Source organism: Prionailurus bengalensis, chromosome A2, assembly GCF_016509475.1.
Source record: "Prionailurus bengalensis isolate Pbe53 chromosome A2, Fcat_Pben_1.1_paternal_pri, whole genome shotgun sequence".
NCBI classification, from domain to species: Eukaryota; Metazoa; Chordata; class Mammalia; order Carnivora; family Felidae; genus Prionailurus; species Prionailurus bengalensis.
Window position 1 is genome coordinate 145778044 of NC_057348.1, and position 17193 is coordinate 145795236.

At 48.1% G+C, this 17193-nt stretch overlaps 1 protein-coding gene across 4 annotated transcripts in view; it reads right to left on the bottom strand.

Annotated features, from left to right (window-relative positions):
- Positions 1–12112: 12112 nt before the first annotated feature.
- TMEM209 (transmembrane protein 209) overlaps positions 12113–17193 on the bottom strand; it is a 36490-nt gene continuing 31409 nt past the window's right edge. For 2 of the 4 annotated variants that reach the window (XM_043589530.1, XM_043589531.1), the window contains exon 15: positions 12113–13818. In XM_043589530.1, coding sequence (XP_043445465.1) covers positions 13764–13818 — 55 coding nt within the window. In that variant the 3' untranslated portion in view covers positions 12113–13763. Of the gene's footprint in view, positions 14445–17193 lie in introns of all 4 variants that reach the window. The other 2 variants (XM_043589532.1, XM_043589533.1) reach the window with 1 other exon arrangement.

The window sequence follows — 17193 nt, forward strand, 5'->3', positions numbered from 1 at the left end:
CAGGAGGGAAGTCAAGCCCAGATGGTGTGATCCATTTCCCAGGCACTCTGGCAAGGTCACTGGAAGGGCCAGCTGGCGGCTTTCTTGTTATTGTAGAGTTATTTTATTCTTTAACATTTTACTGATTAAAGTCCTTGAATCTCAAGAGACCAGATGGAAGCCAAATAATATAGCTCTTTTGGTTTCCTTTTAATGAGATCAGGGTTGGGAGAGGACTTGGGCGCGACAGAGATGGAGAAGCCGTCTGCTGGGTGCCCTGGGACTGGTTGCCCAGAGGGCTTGGTGAGCTGTGATTTCTTTCATCCTCTTCCCTGCAGGGATTCTTGTCAGTCTCTATTTTCCAGAAGACTCTCCTAATGGTTTCTGTAGGACTTTGTGCTTCACAGGCTTCAATTAAAATTTGACTCAGCTTGGGAGGTGGGGAGACTAAGAAGCCTGCCAAGACTTTGGACCCTTAGAGCCCCCAAATCCTCTTGCTCCATGGGGGGTTGGGGGCCACTTGGCCTACGAGTATGGTGGGGGCTCTGAGGATGTGCTGCTCCCTCCCCTCGATCCTGCTGCCTGGGAGCTAAGGTGCAGACTCAGGTCTGGCGTCCTCTGGAGAAGCTTTGAGCAGCCCAACAGCAGTGCTCCCCGTTCTGTGGGGACGGAAGGGCCTGAGCCATCCAACCTAGCTCTCAACCACGCGGATGCAAGATGGCCACCGGCTGGGCTGCCTCAGCTGCACCCAGCTCAGCTCTGGGTCTGCCAGGAGCTGGCCCACCCTCACATTCATGTCGTGAAGGGGGTGAGGGAGGGCGGGCGGCCCAGGCAGGTCACCTCAGCCAGGTGTGGGTGCTGAGGAGACAGGGCCTTGCAGAGAGGGCCACACCACATCTCCAGTAACCGCCATGGGCCTCTTAAGAGTCTCTCTGGACCCTCTCTAAGCTGTCACCATTTTATTTAGCAAGCAGTTCAGCACCGGCTGTGTACAGAACCCCACGGTAGACCCTGGTGAGCAAAAAGGAAACAAAAGAAACAGGAACTGTGTTCTGTTTCTCAAGGATATTCTAAAAAGGTCAGGAAACACAAATATACCGACAAAATGGCCTGAGGACTAAACCACCCCAGCGGCTGTGCATACATATTTATGGTACATAAACCATGAGGTTTCAAACGCTGAGGCAGAGGGGGCAAATCAGAGGTGACGTGAAAAGTTCAATACCACTCGGGGCACCTGGGTGGCTCAGTTGGTTAAGCGTCTGGCTCCTGGTTTGGGCTCAGGTTACGATCTCACGGTTTGTGAGTTCGAGCCCCGCATCGGGCTCTGTGCCGACAGCGCGGGGCCTGTTTGGGATGCTCTCTCTCCCTCTCTCTCTGCCCCTCCCACTCTCTCAAAATCCATAAATAAACTTCTAAAAAGTAAAATTAAAAATGTTTTAAGTTCAAAAACACGCGCATGCAGGGGATGACTGTGACCCAGGGAGGCATCTGCTACCAAGTGTGAAGATGGGCCAACCTTCACACGTCCTCGCACCTCAGCGGGTGTGAAGGAAGCCTGCCCACACCGCGCTCCCTCCAGGTGGGGGATTCCTGTGCACTCCTCAGCCATTGCCTCACGCTGGTCGGGCTGCGCGGGAAGGTGAAGGCCTCTGGCTATTGTTCCTTTACCAGCTCTGCCATGGAAGAACCTCTTACGTCTCAGCTGAGATGTAGTGATCTCATTTTTGCAGAGAAAATGGATACAGGGAAGGGCAGCGATCAGCCGCAGGTGAGAGCGGCGAGGCCCTGAGCATATTAAGGGTTCAATAAATTTGCCGACTGACGTTGAAGGCCGGGAAATGACACCGAAGTCTTGTAGCCAGATCCCTTCTTCTGAGGCCTTGTGCGGCGGTCAGGCAGTGGCGACGGAGGCCAGGCCGAGACCGGCCTGGCCCTTCCCTCTCTCAGGTCTGGCCAAGCAGGGCAGTGACCTTCAGCTTTCCGGACACACGTCAGTGCCCCCCACTCTTCTCCCCAACCAGGGCAGAGGAGCTTCTCAGGAGAGGAGCCAACGCCAGTGACCACGCGGGTGTAAGAGACCCCCTCCTCCTCAGCAGCCACAGGTTCAGTTTTGGAAAGGCCGACATCCGGCCTGTGACACCCCCGAGTAACCCCGTGGAGACAGAGAGAAGCCAGTGGAGCCGGTGCCTGAATAGCCACAGGGACCTTCAGGAGGAGAGGCTGTTGTTCCCCTACCCCCCTCTCCCGGGCAGCAGCCTAGTTAGAGGGCAGAGGTTAGGAACAGAAGCTCCTTCCAGGCCTGCAGCTGGGGCTGCTGCAGCTTCCTGGAGAAGGGGGGCTTCCTAGTGCCCTTTCTTCCTTACTGTTTATTTATTTTTGAGGGAGAGGGAGACACAGAATCTGAAGCAGGCTCCAGGCCCTGAGCTGTCAGTACAGCCCGACGTGGGGCTCGAACTCACCGACCGCCACATCATGACCTGAGGGGAAGCCGGAAGCTTAACTGACTGAGCCACCCAGGCGTCCCTTCCTAGTGCCTTTTCTGAGGCAGGCTCCCTCGTACCCAAGGCCACCCCTCTCAGGCCCACGTCGGGGAGGGAGAAGCAGTCGACTCTGAACAGAGCCTTCTAGAAACTCGGGCCACAGTGGGGACCCAGGTGCCTTCAGGATGAAGGCCTGAGCCACTGGCAGCCCTGCGGCCTACGGCGGGGATGAAAACCCCTTGATTTCTTTGGCCCTCGGCCCCGCACGCACAGGGAAGCTGGTGGTCACCGGCCTGGGCATCCCGGCCTGGCAGGGAGGCAGGGACAGCATCTGTCCTGGCCGGGAGGGCCTCCGCCGGCACAGGCAGGGCGCCCTTCCCTCCTGCGGTGCGGGGCCCGCCGCGTGCGACGGTCGGGCGGCCCCGCTTTGTCCTCCCGCCGCGGGGGGTGGGGGGCGCGACGTGCGGGGGGGGGGGGGGGGGCGGGGGGATGGGGGTGGTGGCGGCGCCGGGACCGGCAGGGCCCCGCAGGCACAGATACCAGCGCCCTCTGGATTCACGCCAGGAGCAGGTGGCCATCAGATCCCCGGCTCCGGCCCCCACCCCGCGAGGCCCCCGCAGGAAAGCTGGCACCTTTCCCGGCGCCAGCTGCGCCGCCTGGCACCGAGTCCGCACCCAGGGGAGCCCGCGGCGCGCGCCGCTGCCCGGGGACTGGATGCGTGACTCACGCCCGCTCGCTAATCGCTCCCCTCTCCTCCGCCTCGCGTCTCGCACAACCTTCTTTCCCCCGGAGACAAGCGTGCCCATCTGACACCCCGCCCGCCCCGCTCCCCGTGACACATTCATCTGCCCTTGAGCCTGCCCCGGCTCAGCGCGACTCCCACACGGCCGATCCTCCCGGGGCCCGCGGCCTCCGGCTCCCGCTTCCACCAGGAGGGCGTGCCTGGCCTCTACCCCGGCCAGTGCCCTCGGGGCGAGCCCTCAGCACCTACCCGGCAGGTGCGCCGCGTCCCGCCCTGACCTCTCTGCCCACCTCCGCACCAAGGCCGCGGATGCCCAGCCTGGAGGCATCTGTGGAGAGGAAGTAAGTATCAGAGCGCAGTGGCCAAGCTCTTCAAGCCACCATTCAGCTCCCGAGGACTCGTGGCACATCCCCTAGAAGGAACCAAGGACGGAGGAGCCTCCTGGTTTTGTCTGCTTTGACCATACAGGCTGGAGGAAGAATCTAGCCCAAGTAGGCGCTGGGAGGTCCCAGGAGTGTCAACGATGCCTTGTGGCCTGGCACCACAGAGTCGGCCTGATGGGGACAAACGACTACCTCCTGCGGCACCTCGGAGTCTGAAGGCCGGACTTCTGGAGTGGCCCAAGCAGGACCCTGGGCAGGGGCAGGCCCTCTTTGGGCTTCTGGGTCTTCTGTACAATGAGACGGTCCAGCTGCTTGATCCCCAAGGCCACTTCCAGGCTTTCTAAGCTATGACAAGGAAAAACATCTCACCCCAAAACTGAAGCGGCCCCCAAAGCCAACACTGCTTGCATGTGGTGGTTCACACAATCTAAAGAGCTCCTTGGGGCGCCCGGGTGGCTCAGTCAGTTGATCTGACTCTTGATTTCGCCTCAGGTCACGATCTCACGGTTCATGGGATTGAGCCCCACATCAGGCTCTTTGCCGACAGTGCGGCCTCTGCTTGGGATTCTCTCTCCCTCCCCGCTCACATACTCTCTTTCAAAAGAAACAAACTTAAAAAAGATACACACACACACACATACGCACACACACACACATCCTTTCTTTTTAGGCTAAACACAGAACTGGTGTCACAGGACTGCCACCTGGACAGCCACCCAGGACCCTACACTTAGAAGGGCCTTGTGATTGGTTTAATGCTCTGTTGTGGCTGTCTTGAAATTCTTGGTAATTTTTAACAAGAGACCCCACATTTTCATTTGTTTTTTTTAATTTATTTTGAGAGAGACAGAGACAGAGAGCACTTGGGCAGGGGAGGGGCAGAGAGAGAGAATCGCAAGCAGGCTCCATGATGTCAGCGCAGAGCCCATCGCGGGGCTTGAACCTGTGAACTTGAGATCATGACCTACGCCAAAATCAAGAGTCAGGCCAACTGATCCACCCAGGCGTGTCCCCCCCCTCCCCAATTTTAATTTTGCACTGGGTCCCACAAATTATGTAGCTGGTGCTGGCTAAAAATACTTAGAATGTTAAGCAGAAGCATTGTAGATGTCCCTGCAATGTTTTGCTCTACAGATCTTGGCATCTGGAACACAGAAATGTTGAACATTTCCTTATCGTCAGTGCCTGGGGACCAGGGAGAGGGTTAGGAAACCCTTGGTGAGTTACACCGTTCCAGGGGACAATGGACTCTGTACCGTGTTCACGGCCCTCGGAGGCAGGCACAGCCAAGGCTCTGTGGGTTTGTATAGACATCTCCTCAGTGACAGACTGCTGCTGCTGTCCAACATCCAACCCCTCCCCTTCGTCTGTAGTGCTAGGATTATTAGCTGGCCATGGCCATGATCATGGCAGACAAAACCTACTTTCCTCAGATTCCCCTGCAGCTTGATGTGTCCCTGTGATTAAGGGCTGGCCAATGGGATATGCCTGGAAGTACCTGCCGCTATGCAGGAGACATTCTTAAAAACCAGTTGGTGGGTGTCCTTTCTTCTAAGTTGTATTTTTGAGCAGAGAAGTTTTCAATCTTTAGACTGAGCTCGGGAGTCAGAAGAATATATGCCATTTGTTATTATCATTTCATAATGGAAATTCACATAAGAGCGAATCGGCGCCCCGTTGCCCATTAACGTGCAGGTTTTTTTTAATTTTTTAAGGTTTATTTATTTTTGAAGGAGAGAGAGAGAGACAGAGGGTGAGTGGGGGAGGGGGCAGAGAGAGACGGAGACACAGAATCTGAAACAGGCTCCGGGCTCCGAGCTGTCCGCACAGAGCCCGACGCGGGGCTCGAACTCACCAACCGCGAGATCATGACCTGAGCCGAAGTCGGACGCTTAACCGACTGAGCCACCCAGGCGCCCCAACGTGCAGTTCTTAACACAGGACGATGACGCAGGCGTCCCATCTCTAAAGGGGGGCGCTGGTGGGGGTAAGTAAAGTCTCACGTATGTGCCATGAAGAAGAGCTGAGCGGGGTAAGGGAGATGGTGACAGCAGTGCCATTTTAGGGTGGCAAGAAAGCGTCCAAGGAGGTGGCATTTGAGCAGAGCTCTTCCTGAAGACAGGAAGCAGATGTTACACACAGCTGGGGGAAGAGCCTTCTAGGCCGAGTGGGAGGTTCAGACTATTTTGCCAAAAAGGGGATCTCTTCCCTAAGATTCAGACTTTATGTTTCCAGCTATCTGTTGTCATTCCGTGTGCACGTCCCAGTTAACAGCTCGAACTCAGCGTGTTGAAAATCTCTCTTCTGCCAACCGGTTCTTCTTCCTCCAATTTCCGTGATTAGCGCTGCAATCGTCATAACCGCGCAGGCCGAAGTCTCAGGGGCTGTGTCTACCCAGGTACCACGTTGTGACCGTTTCTGCTTTCACAAACGCTCTCCAAGCTTTCCTGCCCCACCTGGCCTTCGGCAGCAGCCTCCTCCCAGGCCTCCCTGCCTGCTTCTGTCATCCTCGGGACAGCGGGCAGGGGCATCTTCCTGGGGCACACCTTTGACTTCAATCTCTGCTCAAAAAGCGGGGGAGTCTCTACGGTCAACTCTGCAGCCTTAGGTGAACCTTCCCTTCGAGCCCCAACTTCCCAGGCTCCGGTAAACACGGCTCGGGTGGGATGCTTTGCAGCTTTCCAAAGTCAGCTCCCCCGCTCCTGTCTTCATGGCTGGATCCCTGCTGCTTTCTCCTCCTGCTGAAGCTCATTTGCCACCTGTCCCACCTCACCTTCTCACTCAGCAGAGCCTTCTCTTCCTTTGACCTGTAAAATTCTGTTTTGCACCACTTGCCCCCACCCCACCCCCCTTTCTGGATTTTTTTTTTTTTTTAATTGTAAAAGCGACGTACCATTGAGAGGGAATTGAAAATGGAAAAGCAATCATCCACGTTCCCGTTTCAACAAGTGAGTTCACATTTGGATATTCTGTTGTAGTTGGCGATCCGCATGCATATTTTTACATAATTGTAACCACAGTAGACGTACAACTTTGATTTGCTTTCACTTCTACCCGACATTTCCCCCAGCTTTTTACATAGTCTTGTTAGAGTTGTAGGGATTTTACAAAGAGGTCAAACTAAGTCTGTAAGTATCTCGTTCAAGGATAGATCTCACAGAATTGAGGTACAAGAATTGATTAAACCGTTCTATCACTAGACATTTGGATGGATTTTGTTTTTAGCTATTATAGACTAGAAACCATGTGAGGGGAAAACGAGTATATTAAGTCTCCTCTGTATTCCTAGCCCCTAGCAAAAGAATTTAAACAATATTTACTGGGGGGATGGATAAATCGATGAGCAAATGCTCACAATGAATATCTTTAGGCATAACTTATTTTTTTCCTGTTGAATATTTTCCTAGGATACATTGTCCTGGGATCGATGAGCCAAAGAGTATTAATATCGCAGGAGGTGGGCATTGCACTTTGTGGTAGATCGTATTTTTCAAAAACGGCCACATCAACATATGACCCATCCCACACACTCTCTCCATGGAGAGGTGGGGTCTAGGCTCCCTCCCTTTGAAAATGGTCCGTTCTTTGTAGCCGCCTCGATCAACAGGATGCAGTGGAAGAAACGTGCAACTTTCGAGTCTAGGTTATAAAACGTAATATGCTTCTGTCCCCATCTCCCCCCTCCTTTCTCAAGATACTTGCTCTTGGAATTAAGAGGTGGCTCAGGCCACATGTGGAAGCTCTGTGTGGGCATTCCGCCCACATTCCCAATAGCCAGCGTCGACCACGAGCCATGTGAATGAACGAGCCTTAAAGACGATTCAGTCTTCCAGCTCCCCGGGGAAAAGTGATACTGAATGATGCTTTGGGGGAATAGTTTGTTATGCAGCAGGAGTGACGGAGATATACGTGTAGCCCCGTGTTATGTTCCGAAAAGGCTGTACTAATTTCCAGGGCCACCAGCAGTGGAGGAGTGTGGCCGATCCTGGTGTGGCCAGGGGGGGCACAGACTCTAACTGTGGAACAGACGGAGGCTATCCTCAGAGAAAGCATGTTCCAGAGAAGCAGCTCAGGAAGTACATCTTCTGGTCCAATGAGACACATACTTGGAGAAAACTCTGCAGTGTGCCAGGGAACGGGATGATGGTATCCCGGGACCGGATCACGGGGTTCCCAGCTCTCCCACCTCGCATCTATCCTAACACAGCTCCGGCTGTGTCAGCTTGCAGGATGCTACCAATTTTGCACCCAACTGAGAAACTGCTGGCAGATGTGCATCTAGATGGCTCCACCCACTCCCAGGCGTATACGTACTCCTTACTATTGAATTAATTTCCATAGAGCCCAATGACGAAGGATGCATGGAAATGTAGAGTGGGTCCTCTGACCTTCTTCTCTACAAGTTTAGAGCCAACTGCCAATTCCTAGTCCTTTTTCCTCTCTGCCGCCTTTCTACTCACCAGCCAGAGAGCTCTCTACGGTCTTCAGCATGGAAAGCACATCGAAAATTCCAGGCCAGAACAAGAAAAGGATTGCTTTTCAAGTGAGTTCCTACTCAATCCGCTTGTTAATCCAACAAATAGTTCCTGAGTATCTCACATGCATCTGCCCTCAAGGACCTGAAGGAAGCCAGAGTCTAACGGAAGCTCCAACATTTACAGGAGTTCCACTGTCTGCAGGGCCTCTGGTTTTCCTTGGTATTTGTTCTAGCACTGCCCCATTGTTGCACCTGCCGGGGCAGGGTCAGAAGGGCAAGCCAGTGAGAGCTGCAGATCCGTCACCAGCAGAAAACTACTGCGGGTAGGTGAGAGGGGAGGGCGTATGTGTGGGGAAATAGAGTCTTGAGGTGGGAAAAAGTAGCAACTGACTCAGAGATAGAGTAGTTTCAATGAAAGATCATTTCTCTGGCTGCATAGAAAATACGTTGTGTCTCGTTTAAGAGAATCCATAATTCTGGGATGTGGACGTTAGCTCCGAGTTCTAAGTACAGTCTAGCCACAACTTTAAGGTAGTTAGCTCCAGGAATTTTCAAGATGGCTTAAAAAAGACTTTAAAGAAATCATGCAGAACTTTGAACTGGAAGCAGAACATCGTACCGAATTTACTTTTTTTTTTTCAAAAAAAAATTTTTTTACATTTATTTTTGAGAGACAGAGACAGAGCACAAGTGGGGGAGGGGCAGAGAGAGAAGGAGACACAGAATCTGAAGCAGGCTCCAGGCTCTGAACTGTCAGCACAGAGCCCGACGTGGGGCTCGAACCCACAAACCGCGACATCATGACCTGAGCCGAACGCTCAACCGACTGAGCCACCCAGGCGCCCCTTACTGAATTTACTTTTAAGAGTGGTTAACTAACTTGAGACGGATGCCACCTTAACATCTTTTCAAACTACCAGGTTTGGGGGCTGATGGCTTTAGATCTTTCTTCTGCCAAGTCTTACTTTCACGAGTTAGCCGGGCTGCTCTGCCCCGCAGGCTGTCCAGTGGATGATGCCCCTCCCCATTAGGAGCACAAGGGGCCTTTCTGTGGAGCTGGAGCTCAGGACGCTGATGCCTGTAGTCTGGGCCAAAACTATCACAGAGCTGCCCGGTTCCAGTCTACACACCATGTGTCTGAGGAAGAATCGTGCCTGGCCGCTGCCTGAGAAAACAAGTCTTGCCCCCAACGGAGCAGATCACCACCTTCTGACTTTCCCCCTATGGGATGCAGTTCATGAAAGCAGGGTCTGATTCAGGGTTGTTATTTTTTCCTTCTAGTTTAGAAATGGGAAAGGAAGGAGACGGGGTTTTCTTGGTAGACCAGAAAGCCCAGCCTTCAAGGTACAAAGGTGGCACTGTCTATGCTGGGGGAGGGCCCGATCTGGGGTGGGGGGAGGAAGGAGGGAGCAGGGGGCAGATCCAGCTGGGCAAGAGCAGTTGGGGTGGGGCAAGGGCGTGTCAAGGCCATGAAGGTCTCCCGGTCCATGAACGAGATAGTGGCTTCACAATGCCAAAGGGGCCATTTCTTACGTTTATGCTAATAGTCTGTTTGGGGACTTTGCAAAGCCAGTTTTTTCCCTGCCTAAAAGCACTGTCATCCGTTATTTTAGCTTGGAGAGCTTCTCCGTGATCTCTGAATCAGAATCAGTGTAAAGGGTGACTACCCTGCCCCAGTTAGGGAAAAGAGCTCAGTCCTCCCAAGCCTCAGCCCATTCAGGCCAGTGGCTCTTCTAGCCAGACTGGTTTTGGAGTATTCATTTTGCTTTGGGGACATGAAAGGATGTAACTATAGCTTTATTTTATTAAAAACATTTTTTAAATGTTTATTATTTATTTTTGAAAGGGAGAGCGAGCGAGAGGGGCAGAGAGGGAGACACAGAATCCAAAGCAGGCTCCAGGCTCTGAACTGTCATTACGGCACTCACGGCCGCAGCTGGGGACTGCCTGCAGGGGACATTGTGGTGAAATATCCCTGGGTGGACGGGGTCCTGCTTGCTCTGCAGCCCCCTTCTGCTGTACCGGACTCCTCTTCCTAACCCTGACTGTGGAACCCACGACCGGTCCCCGAGGTGAGTACAGCTCAGTCAGTGTGGAAATGGAATCCTGGATGACATTCCAGGGCTCGAATTAAAGACGTGCCTCAGAAGCAACACCTAACAACCCTCTAGACTCGGCAGAAAGCCACTGGCACACCCAGCGAGATGTGGCAACCTGGTCACCGGGGACCAGGAAGCACAGGTGCTCGTTGTGCAAACCCCTCTCATTTTAAGTGTGCAGACCAGGCCCCCCCAGATCCTTCTCAGAAGCTTTCCCGCCAGAGAGCCCAGCCCCCTGTTGCTCACAGTCACGCGTTTTTGCCTTCGGCCACTACCCACGGTCTGGAGGCGGCCGGGACCGGAGTCACCGAGGGATGGGTGCACCCCGCGCCCCTTCCCGTGGACGCTGTGGCATTTGGAACAGCGTGCTAAGGCGCAGGGCCTCACCCAGCTCACTGAGGAAGACCTTTGGGGTGCAGGCACCCGGTTGTGGCATTTTCCTCACACCTCGCTCGGGCAGCCCCCCCCTGTTGCTGTCCGGTCCCGGGGCTGCTTCCTTCTCCTCAGGCCTAACACAGAAGGAAAGCCAGGGAGCCTGGCTGCTCGAAAGGCGTCCTTCAAAGAGGAGAATGCAAGCCTTTCCCAGAAGGTGGCTTTAGCCATTGTCAAGCCGTCCCGAACAGCAGGACAGCTCAGACTAGTAAAAAACTCCGTTCTTTTCGGCAGATGAGAAAAGACACGAAGATGCACCGTTAGACCAAAAGTCACTTCTGAATCTATTCCTATGGCTGCTGAGTGCCAGAAAAGGGGCACGGATCCAATCACCCTGGGGGAGAAACGACTGCCAGCTGGAGTGGTCAGGACTAGCTCCAAAAAATAGCAGGTTTAATCAGAGTGAAGTCTCAAGGCAGGGGCACGCTGCTCCGGGGGTTCCCCAGAGAGTGAGGGGGACAAGCGGGAGGAAGCGCACAGAGAGCCCAGCGAGCGGCAGCCCGCCCTGGCTGGGGCCGGGGGTCTGGGAGGAGAAGGCTAGCTTGGGGCCAGATTGTGGAGGGCTTTAAATGTCAGCCTAAGGAATTGATCAGGGGAATGAAATGATCAAACAGGTGTTTCAGGAAGATGAATTTGAAGAGAACGTGCGGGATGAATTGGAAAGTCTGGCAGCGCGGCAACAATTAGGAAGCTGCGAGATGAATTAGGCTGTCGTAGTGGTCCTATGTGAGTTGGTAAGGGTGCAAATGAGCACAGGGGCAGCAGAAACGGAAAGGGACAGCTGCAAGAGACACTGTTAAGAAAGAATGGATGAGGGTTTGCTGCCTAATTGGATTGGGGACCCAGGGAGCGAAGGAATCAAAGATGACACCGGAGTTTTGAGCGTGGGCAACTGGTAGTACAATGAACAGAAAAAGGGAGGTTAGAAGAGCGAGCGGGTTTTGGCAGATGTGAATTCAGTTCCGGTCGCACAGTCCACAGGACACGCGAATGGAAATGTCGGACGCCAGAGCTCAGGCGGGAGAGACGTTATGGTTGGTGGTAAATTTGGGAATCAGATGCAGAGAGGTGATAAACGAAGTTGTGGAGTGAATGAGATCTCTAAGGAAAAGCAGAGACAGGGAAACACAGGACCAAGACTGACCTCTGAGGAAAAGTCCACATTTAAAAGATTGATATTCTAAAAAAAATAAAGGACTTCTGTTCCAAAGCCGGGTTTAGAAGTGCCAGCCATATGCTACATGTCTTCACCACGGAAATATCCGTTTAAAGTGTACCATATACCAGTTCGAGAAAGCCAAGCAACACAGCATTTTTATGTCTTCGTGGGAACTAAATTATGAACACCTAGATACGCTGCTAAAACAAATTTGGCTGAAGTAAAGGCTGATATTCATAGCGGGGGGGGGGGGAGGGAAGGATAAATGATACAGAGAACATAATCTAAAATCAACATAATTGGTGGATCTGATCCCACAAGGATGAGTCAAGCAATGAAAAGAAAAACTCGTGAAAAATACCCTATAAATAACATTTAATTAAAGTAGGTATTTACTCATTTTAACACAAAGACCCAAAAAATTTTACCATATTTGCAGTGCACTGTCTTCCTGACGTGTGAATGCCAACTAATTTATCAAAGTATTTTTAATAAAGGCTACATTAAAGTATAAGTTGGCTCAAACACTCGTGGAGACTAGTCAGTATAGGAAAGCTACCTAGAATATAGTAACCCACGCTAGACTCACAGTATGCAAACAAAAGAGCTTTTCTTTTTTAGCATGTATCTCTAGTCTTTTTACATGTATATTTCCCACATATTATATTTTCTTGATAGTCACAAAATAAAAATATTATAGCTTTGAATTTTTGGACTAAAAGCTGCCATAAGTCCTATAAAGAAAAAAAACCTTTGTCTTAATGTGTTAAAATTTTTCCCTTATTCCCTTTAATAAAGAATGTTAACCATGTAACAACTGTTATTCCGTGACACCTTCAATAAGTTTTGAAACGGTACTTAGATTTTCACATGTTCTCGTATTTAACATGTTTAATTGACATTTTCTTCTAAAATACCACAGCAAACATGTTCAACATACATCAAAAGCAGTGAAAAGAAACCTCCTTTCCTCTGGACATAGGACTTTCGAAACACAGGAATGACTTGTTGAAAAACAGAATTTACAAATTATTAAAAACGGGATGCACATATAGGACCAAAATGCAGTTACTCAGAAGATTCTAGTTTTGTTTCCAGGTTTACGTAAGGTGACAGAAGTGGTCTCTAATAGGACGTCAATCCGGAAAACAAACACACTTGCTAGCTAGCCTTCAAGGTCCTATACATAGATACGTAAGAAAATAGAGTCAAGCAAAACTCAGTCACTTCTTACTCTCCAGATATTTTGAACATATCTAAAAAAATTTAAACAGATATTGTATGATCTTAAAAGAGAACTCTTAAAATAAGACAGTCAGATTGAATTATTAAAAAGAAAGCAAGAGTTTCTTAATGTCTTCAGCCTTTTAACCTAAGACCCAGATAGTTTAACTCTGTGAGTTAATCTGAGAGCTGACTTCTAAACATGCCAACACTGTCAAACCTCTTTCAATATTATTTAAAAATGCACATGGACTAATAATACACTGCTTACAAGTTGATCTCATCTCTTTACATGTGGGCCTTGGGCTGATCTATAGAACAACAGGGAAGTAAAGAGATAAAAAAGGTGAATTAGCAATTTCCTTGTTTCTTTTTAAAATTTACACCAAATAATGCGATTGAAAAAAATAATTTTTTTGTGGGGAAAAATCAGGTGGATGATTCTCATTTGTAGGTTACAATGAAAAAGGACTCAAATTTCTTAATTAAGGGGAAATTGCACTGTTTTGGGTCAACAAATATCTGAAGGTTTGCAGTTTCACAGACAACTGAAAAATCTGAAAGGTAATAAAAAAAGTGAAGGTAATGTCTCTCGGTGTAGAGAACACAGGAAATACTTTAACAAGAAGTTTCATAATAGCTAATTTTTCGTTAAATCTAAAAGAGTCTGTTAACACACACACATGTATCTTATTTCAAAAGACAACAGTGACTCAGAGATGCTTAGATTCAACTCCTGGTTCAATCAAATAAAAGTCCTAACGTTTGGAATTAAACGACCCACATTACTCGCCAAAAATCCACAAAATATTCACACCGGATAGACCAAGATTAACTCTCCTATAAAAAGAAAAAAAGAAAAAAAACTTTTTAGTTGAACTGATTTCCAAACATTTAAGGTCTCTTCAAATAACAAAAACTAGTCTTTACAAGGAATACATATTTAACTGATAACATTTAATGCCATTCCGTAATGAGTTATGTTACATATGGCTTATCAGGTGGACCCTAGTAATAGTAATTGCTTTCTTCACTGGGCTTAAAACCCCAATGTAGGACAAATGCGTTTACAGGGTGTGGAAAATTCAAGGACTATTACAGAATAATTTTAGCGAGATTAAAGTAGAGGTAGCAATTAAATTTTTTACATGGAGGATATGACATAGAGCTGCTAGGTTTCTTAGAGAATTTTACCTATTAAACCTGAATTAAGAATTTACTAATTATTACGGATGCTTTAGTGAATGTGTACACGGGAATTCTTAATACAGCTTAAACTAAACCCTACTTATATATAAACAAAAAGAAAAATCTACTCCTACTCTAGAGAGTACTATACAGTATTCAAAGTACAAAGGAGAGGGCTATAAGAGAAAGAGATTACTCATCTGACAAAGTAAGAAATCAACCTCCGATGTCCCAAACTGAAGAATCAAGAGACAGCCGCATGCCTCTATTATTTGGAACTATAATAATATCAGAAGAAAAAGGCTAAGAGAGTTTCAGGTGGCTGTCTTTAGTGGGCTTGGGGAACAGGGAACTGGTTATTTCTGTCATGAACTTATAGCACCACAGGACTTGTAAAATTATGAATAGTTATTGCTTTTGACAAAAATTTTAAAATATATACACATATTACAAAAATGCCCTTCAAGGGGCGCCTGGGTGGCGCAGTCGGTTAAGCGTCCGACTTCAGCCAGGTCACGATCTCACGGTCCGTGAGTTTGAGCCCCGCGTCGGGCTCTGGGCTGATGGCTCAGAGCCTGGAGCCTGTTTCCGATTCTGTGTCTCCCTCTCTCTCTGCCCCTCGCCCGTTCCTGCTCTGTATCGCTCTGTCCCAAAAATTTAAAAAAAAAAAAAAAATGCCCTTCAAAAAAGGTCATTTATGTATTAATTGGCTTTTCCCATTTCTTCAAGGAACTCTTCACCAAAACTGCCAATGAGAGGGGCACCTGGCTGGCTCAATCAGTAGTGCATGCAAATCTTGGTATCAGGGTTGTGATGTTGGGTGTAGAGTCCCATGTTGGTATATTAAAAAAAAAGAATCTTAAAAAAAAAACAAAAAAACCCTGCAAATGCTAAATATCAATCTGATAGAAAAAAAAGTTTTAATTTTGGCTTGTTTTATATGAGGCTAACCAGCAACTTTTTGTGATTATTAGCCATATGCACAAAGCTTTTTTGTGCAAGTTTTTCATGCCTATAACCATTTTCTATATGTTTTTCTTTCCAATGAATTTATATATGCTCTTTACATATGATGGATATTAGCTTGGACTTGCTGTATCTGTTGCAACTATAAAATTTTGTCTCAGTTTGTCATTTAGTTTTAGCTTTAAACTTTATTTACAGTTTATTTGCTGAACAGAACACTTAAATTGTTGTGCAGTTAATTCTGTCAAGATTTTTTCCCCCTTTTGGAAGTAAACCAGTCATCTCATTCCAGTAACTGCACAAATATCTGGCATTGACTGGATAATGTATTTGGATCAATCTGCTGCTGCTTTATGGGCATGATTCCAAATGGACTCTATTTGAGCCACTTGCTTATTTCCTTTAAGTTATAGGATAGTTTTTAAGCATTTGATTGTTTTAGAATGTATCAGGTAGATTAATCAATCATTTAAAAAGTTAATAATTTCAAAGTTTTTCCCGTGGTTAAGAAAAAAAAATCTCAGATAAATAAAAGATGTATTAGTTTTAGTTTGAAATGTTTCTTTTCCACATTTAAGTTGCTCAATAAGATACGCACTTTAAAAATTGTATGAATTCTTCTTGGCCTCTAAGTAAGTCATTACCCCACTAAATATTTCAACCTTATTTTACTTTATTTATTTTTTAAATAAGCTCTATACCCAACACGTGGCTTGAACTCATAACCCCCAGATCAAGAGTTGCATCCTCTACAGATTGAGCCAGCCTCCTAAGTACTTCTGAAATTTTTCCATTTTTATGTGGACAAAGCGTACCTAGCACTCAACACAAACTTCAAGCTATCATGACAAATCATTAATGCATCAAAATGTCAATTTGGATCTAGAGAGGAAAAGATAAACTTTCAATTAAAACCAAACATTCGAGGGGTGCCTGGGTGGCTCGGTCAGTTAAGCGTCTGACTTGGGCTCAGGTCATGGTCTTGCAGTTCATGGGTTCTAGCCCTGCGTCGGTCTCTATGCTGACACTTCAGAGCCTGGAGCCTGCTTTGGATTCTGTGTCTCCCTCTCTCTCTGTTCCTCCCCAGCTCACACTCTGTCTCTGTCTCTCTCTCTCTCTCTCTCAAAAATAAATAAACATTAAACAAACACTCGCTGTTGATTTAAAATATCTTTTTTTTTTATAAAAAAAAATTTTTTTTAAACATTTATTCATTTTTGAGAGACAGAGACAGAGCATGAGCAGGGGAGGGGCAGAGAGAGAGAGGGAGACACAGAATCCAAAGCAGGCTCCAGGCTCCGAGCTGTCAGCCCTGGGGCTTGAAACCCACAAGCTTTGAGATCATGACCTGGGCCAAAGTCAGATGCTTAATCGACTGAGCCATCTGGGCACCCCTAAAGTATTTTTCAATTAATTCTTGGCTTCGAAATAGCCCTTCTGAAGCATTAAGTGAGGAATAATTATAAAACATTATATTTATAACATATTTCATATTTCGAATACATATGCATGCACATATTTATAATTAAACACTGCTAGAAATTTTAGGAAAAAGGTCTGTATTTACTGACAAGGAAGAATGTCTAAGACAAACTGTGAGATTAAAAAGCAGAGCACAGGGGTGCCTGGGTGGCTCAGTCGGTTAAGCGTCTGACTTTGGCTCAGGTCGTGATCTCTCACGGTTCCTGGGTTTAAGTCCCACATCGGGCTCTGTGCTGACAGCTCAGAGCCTGGAGCCTGCTTTGGATTCTGTGTCTCCCTCTCTCTCTCTGCCCCTCCCCTGCTCATGCTCTGTCTCTGTCTCTCAAAAATGAATAAATGTCAAAAAAAAAAAAAAAGATTAAAAAAAAAAGCACAGGATAATATGTTTAGGCACAATACATGTTTAAACAAAATGAAAAATAAAATCCAGATCAGCTTATTCCCAGAAAGTAGTCTATAAACATACACTTTTAACTGCTAACATTGGGTACTCAGAGGCAGTGGGATTGAGAGGCTGACCAGACAGGAATTTTCAATTTCTAGTCTATACACTGCTGTAGCATTTAGGTATTTGCATAT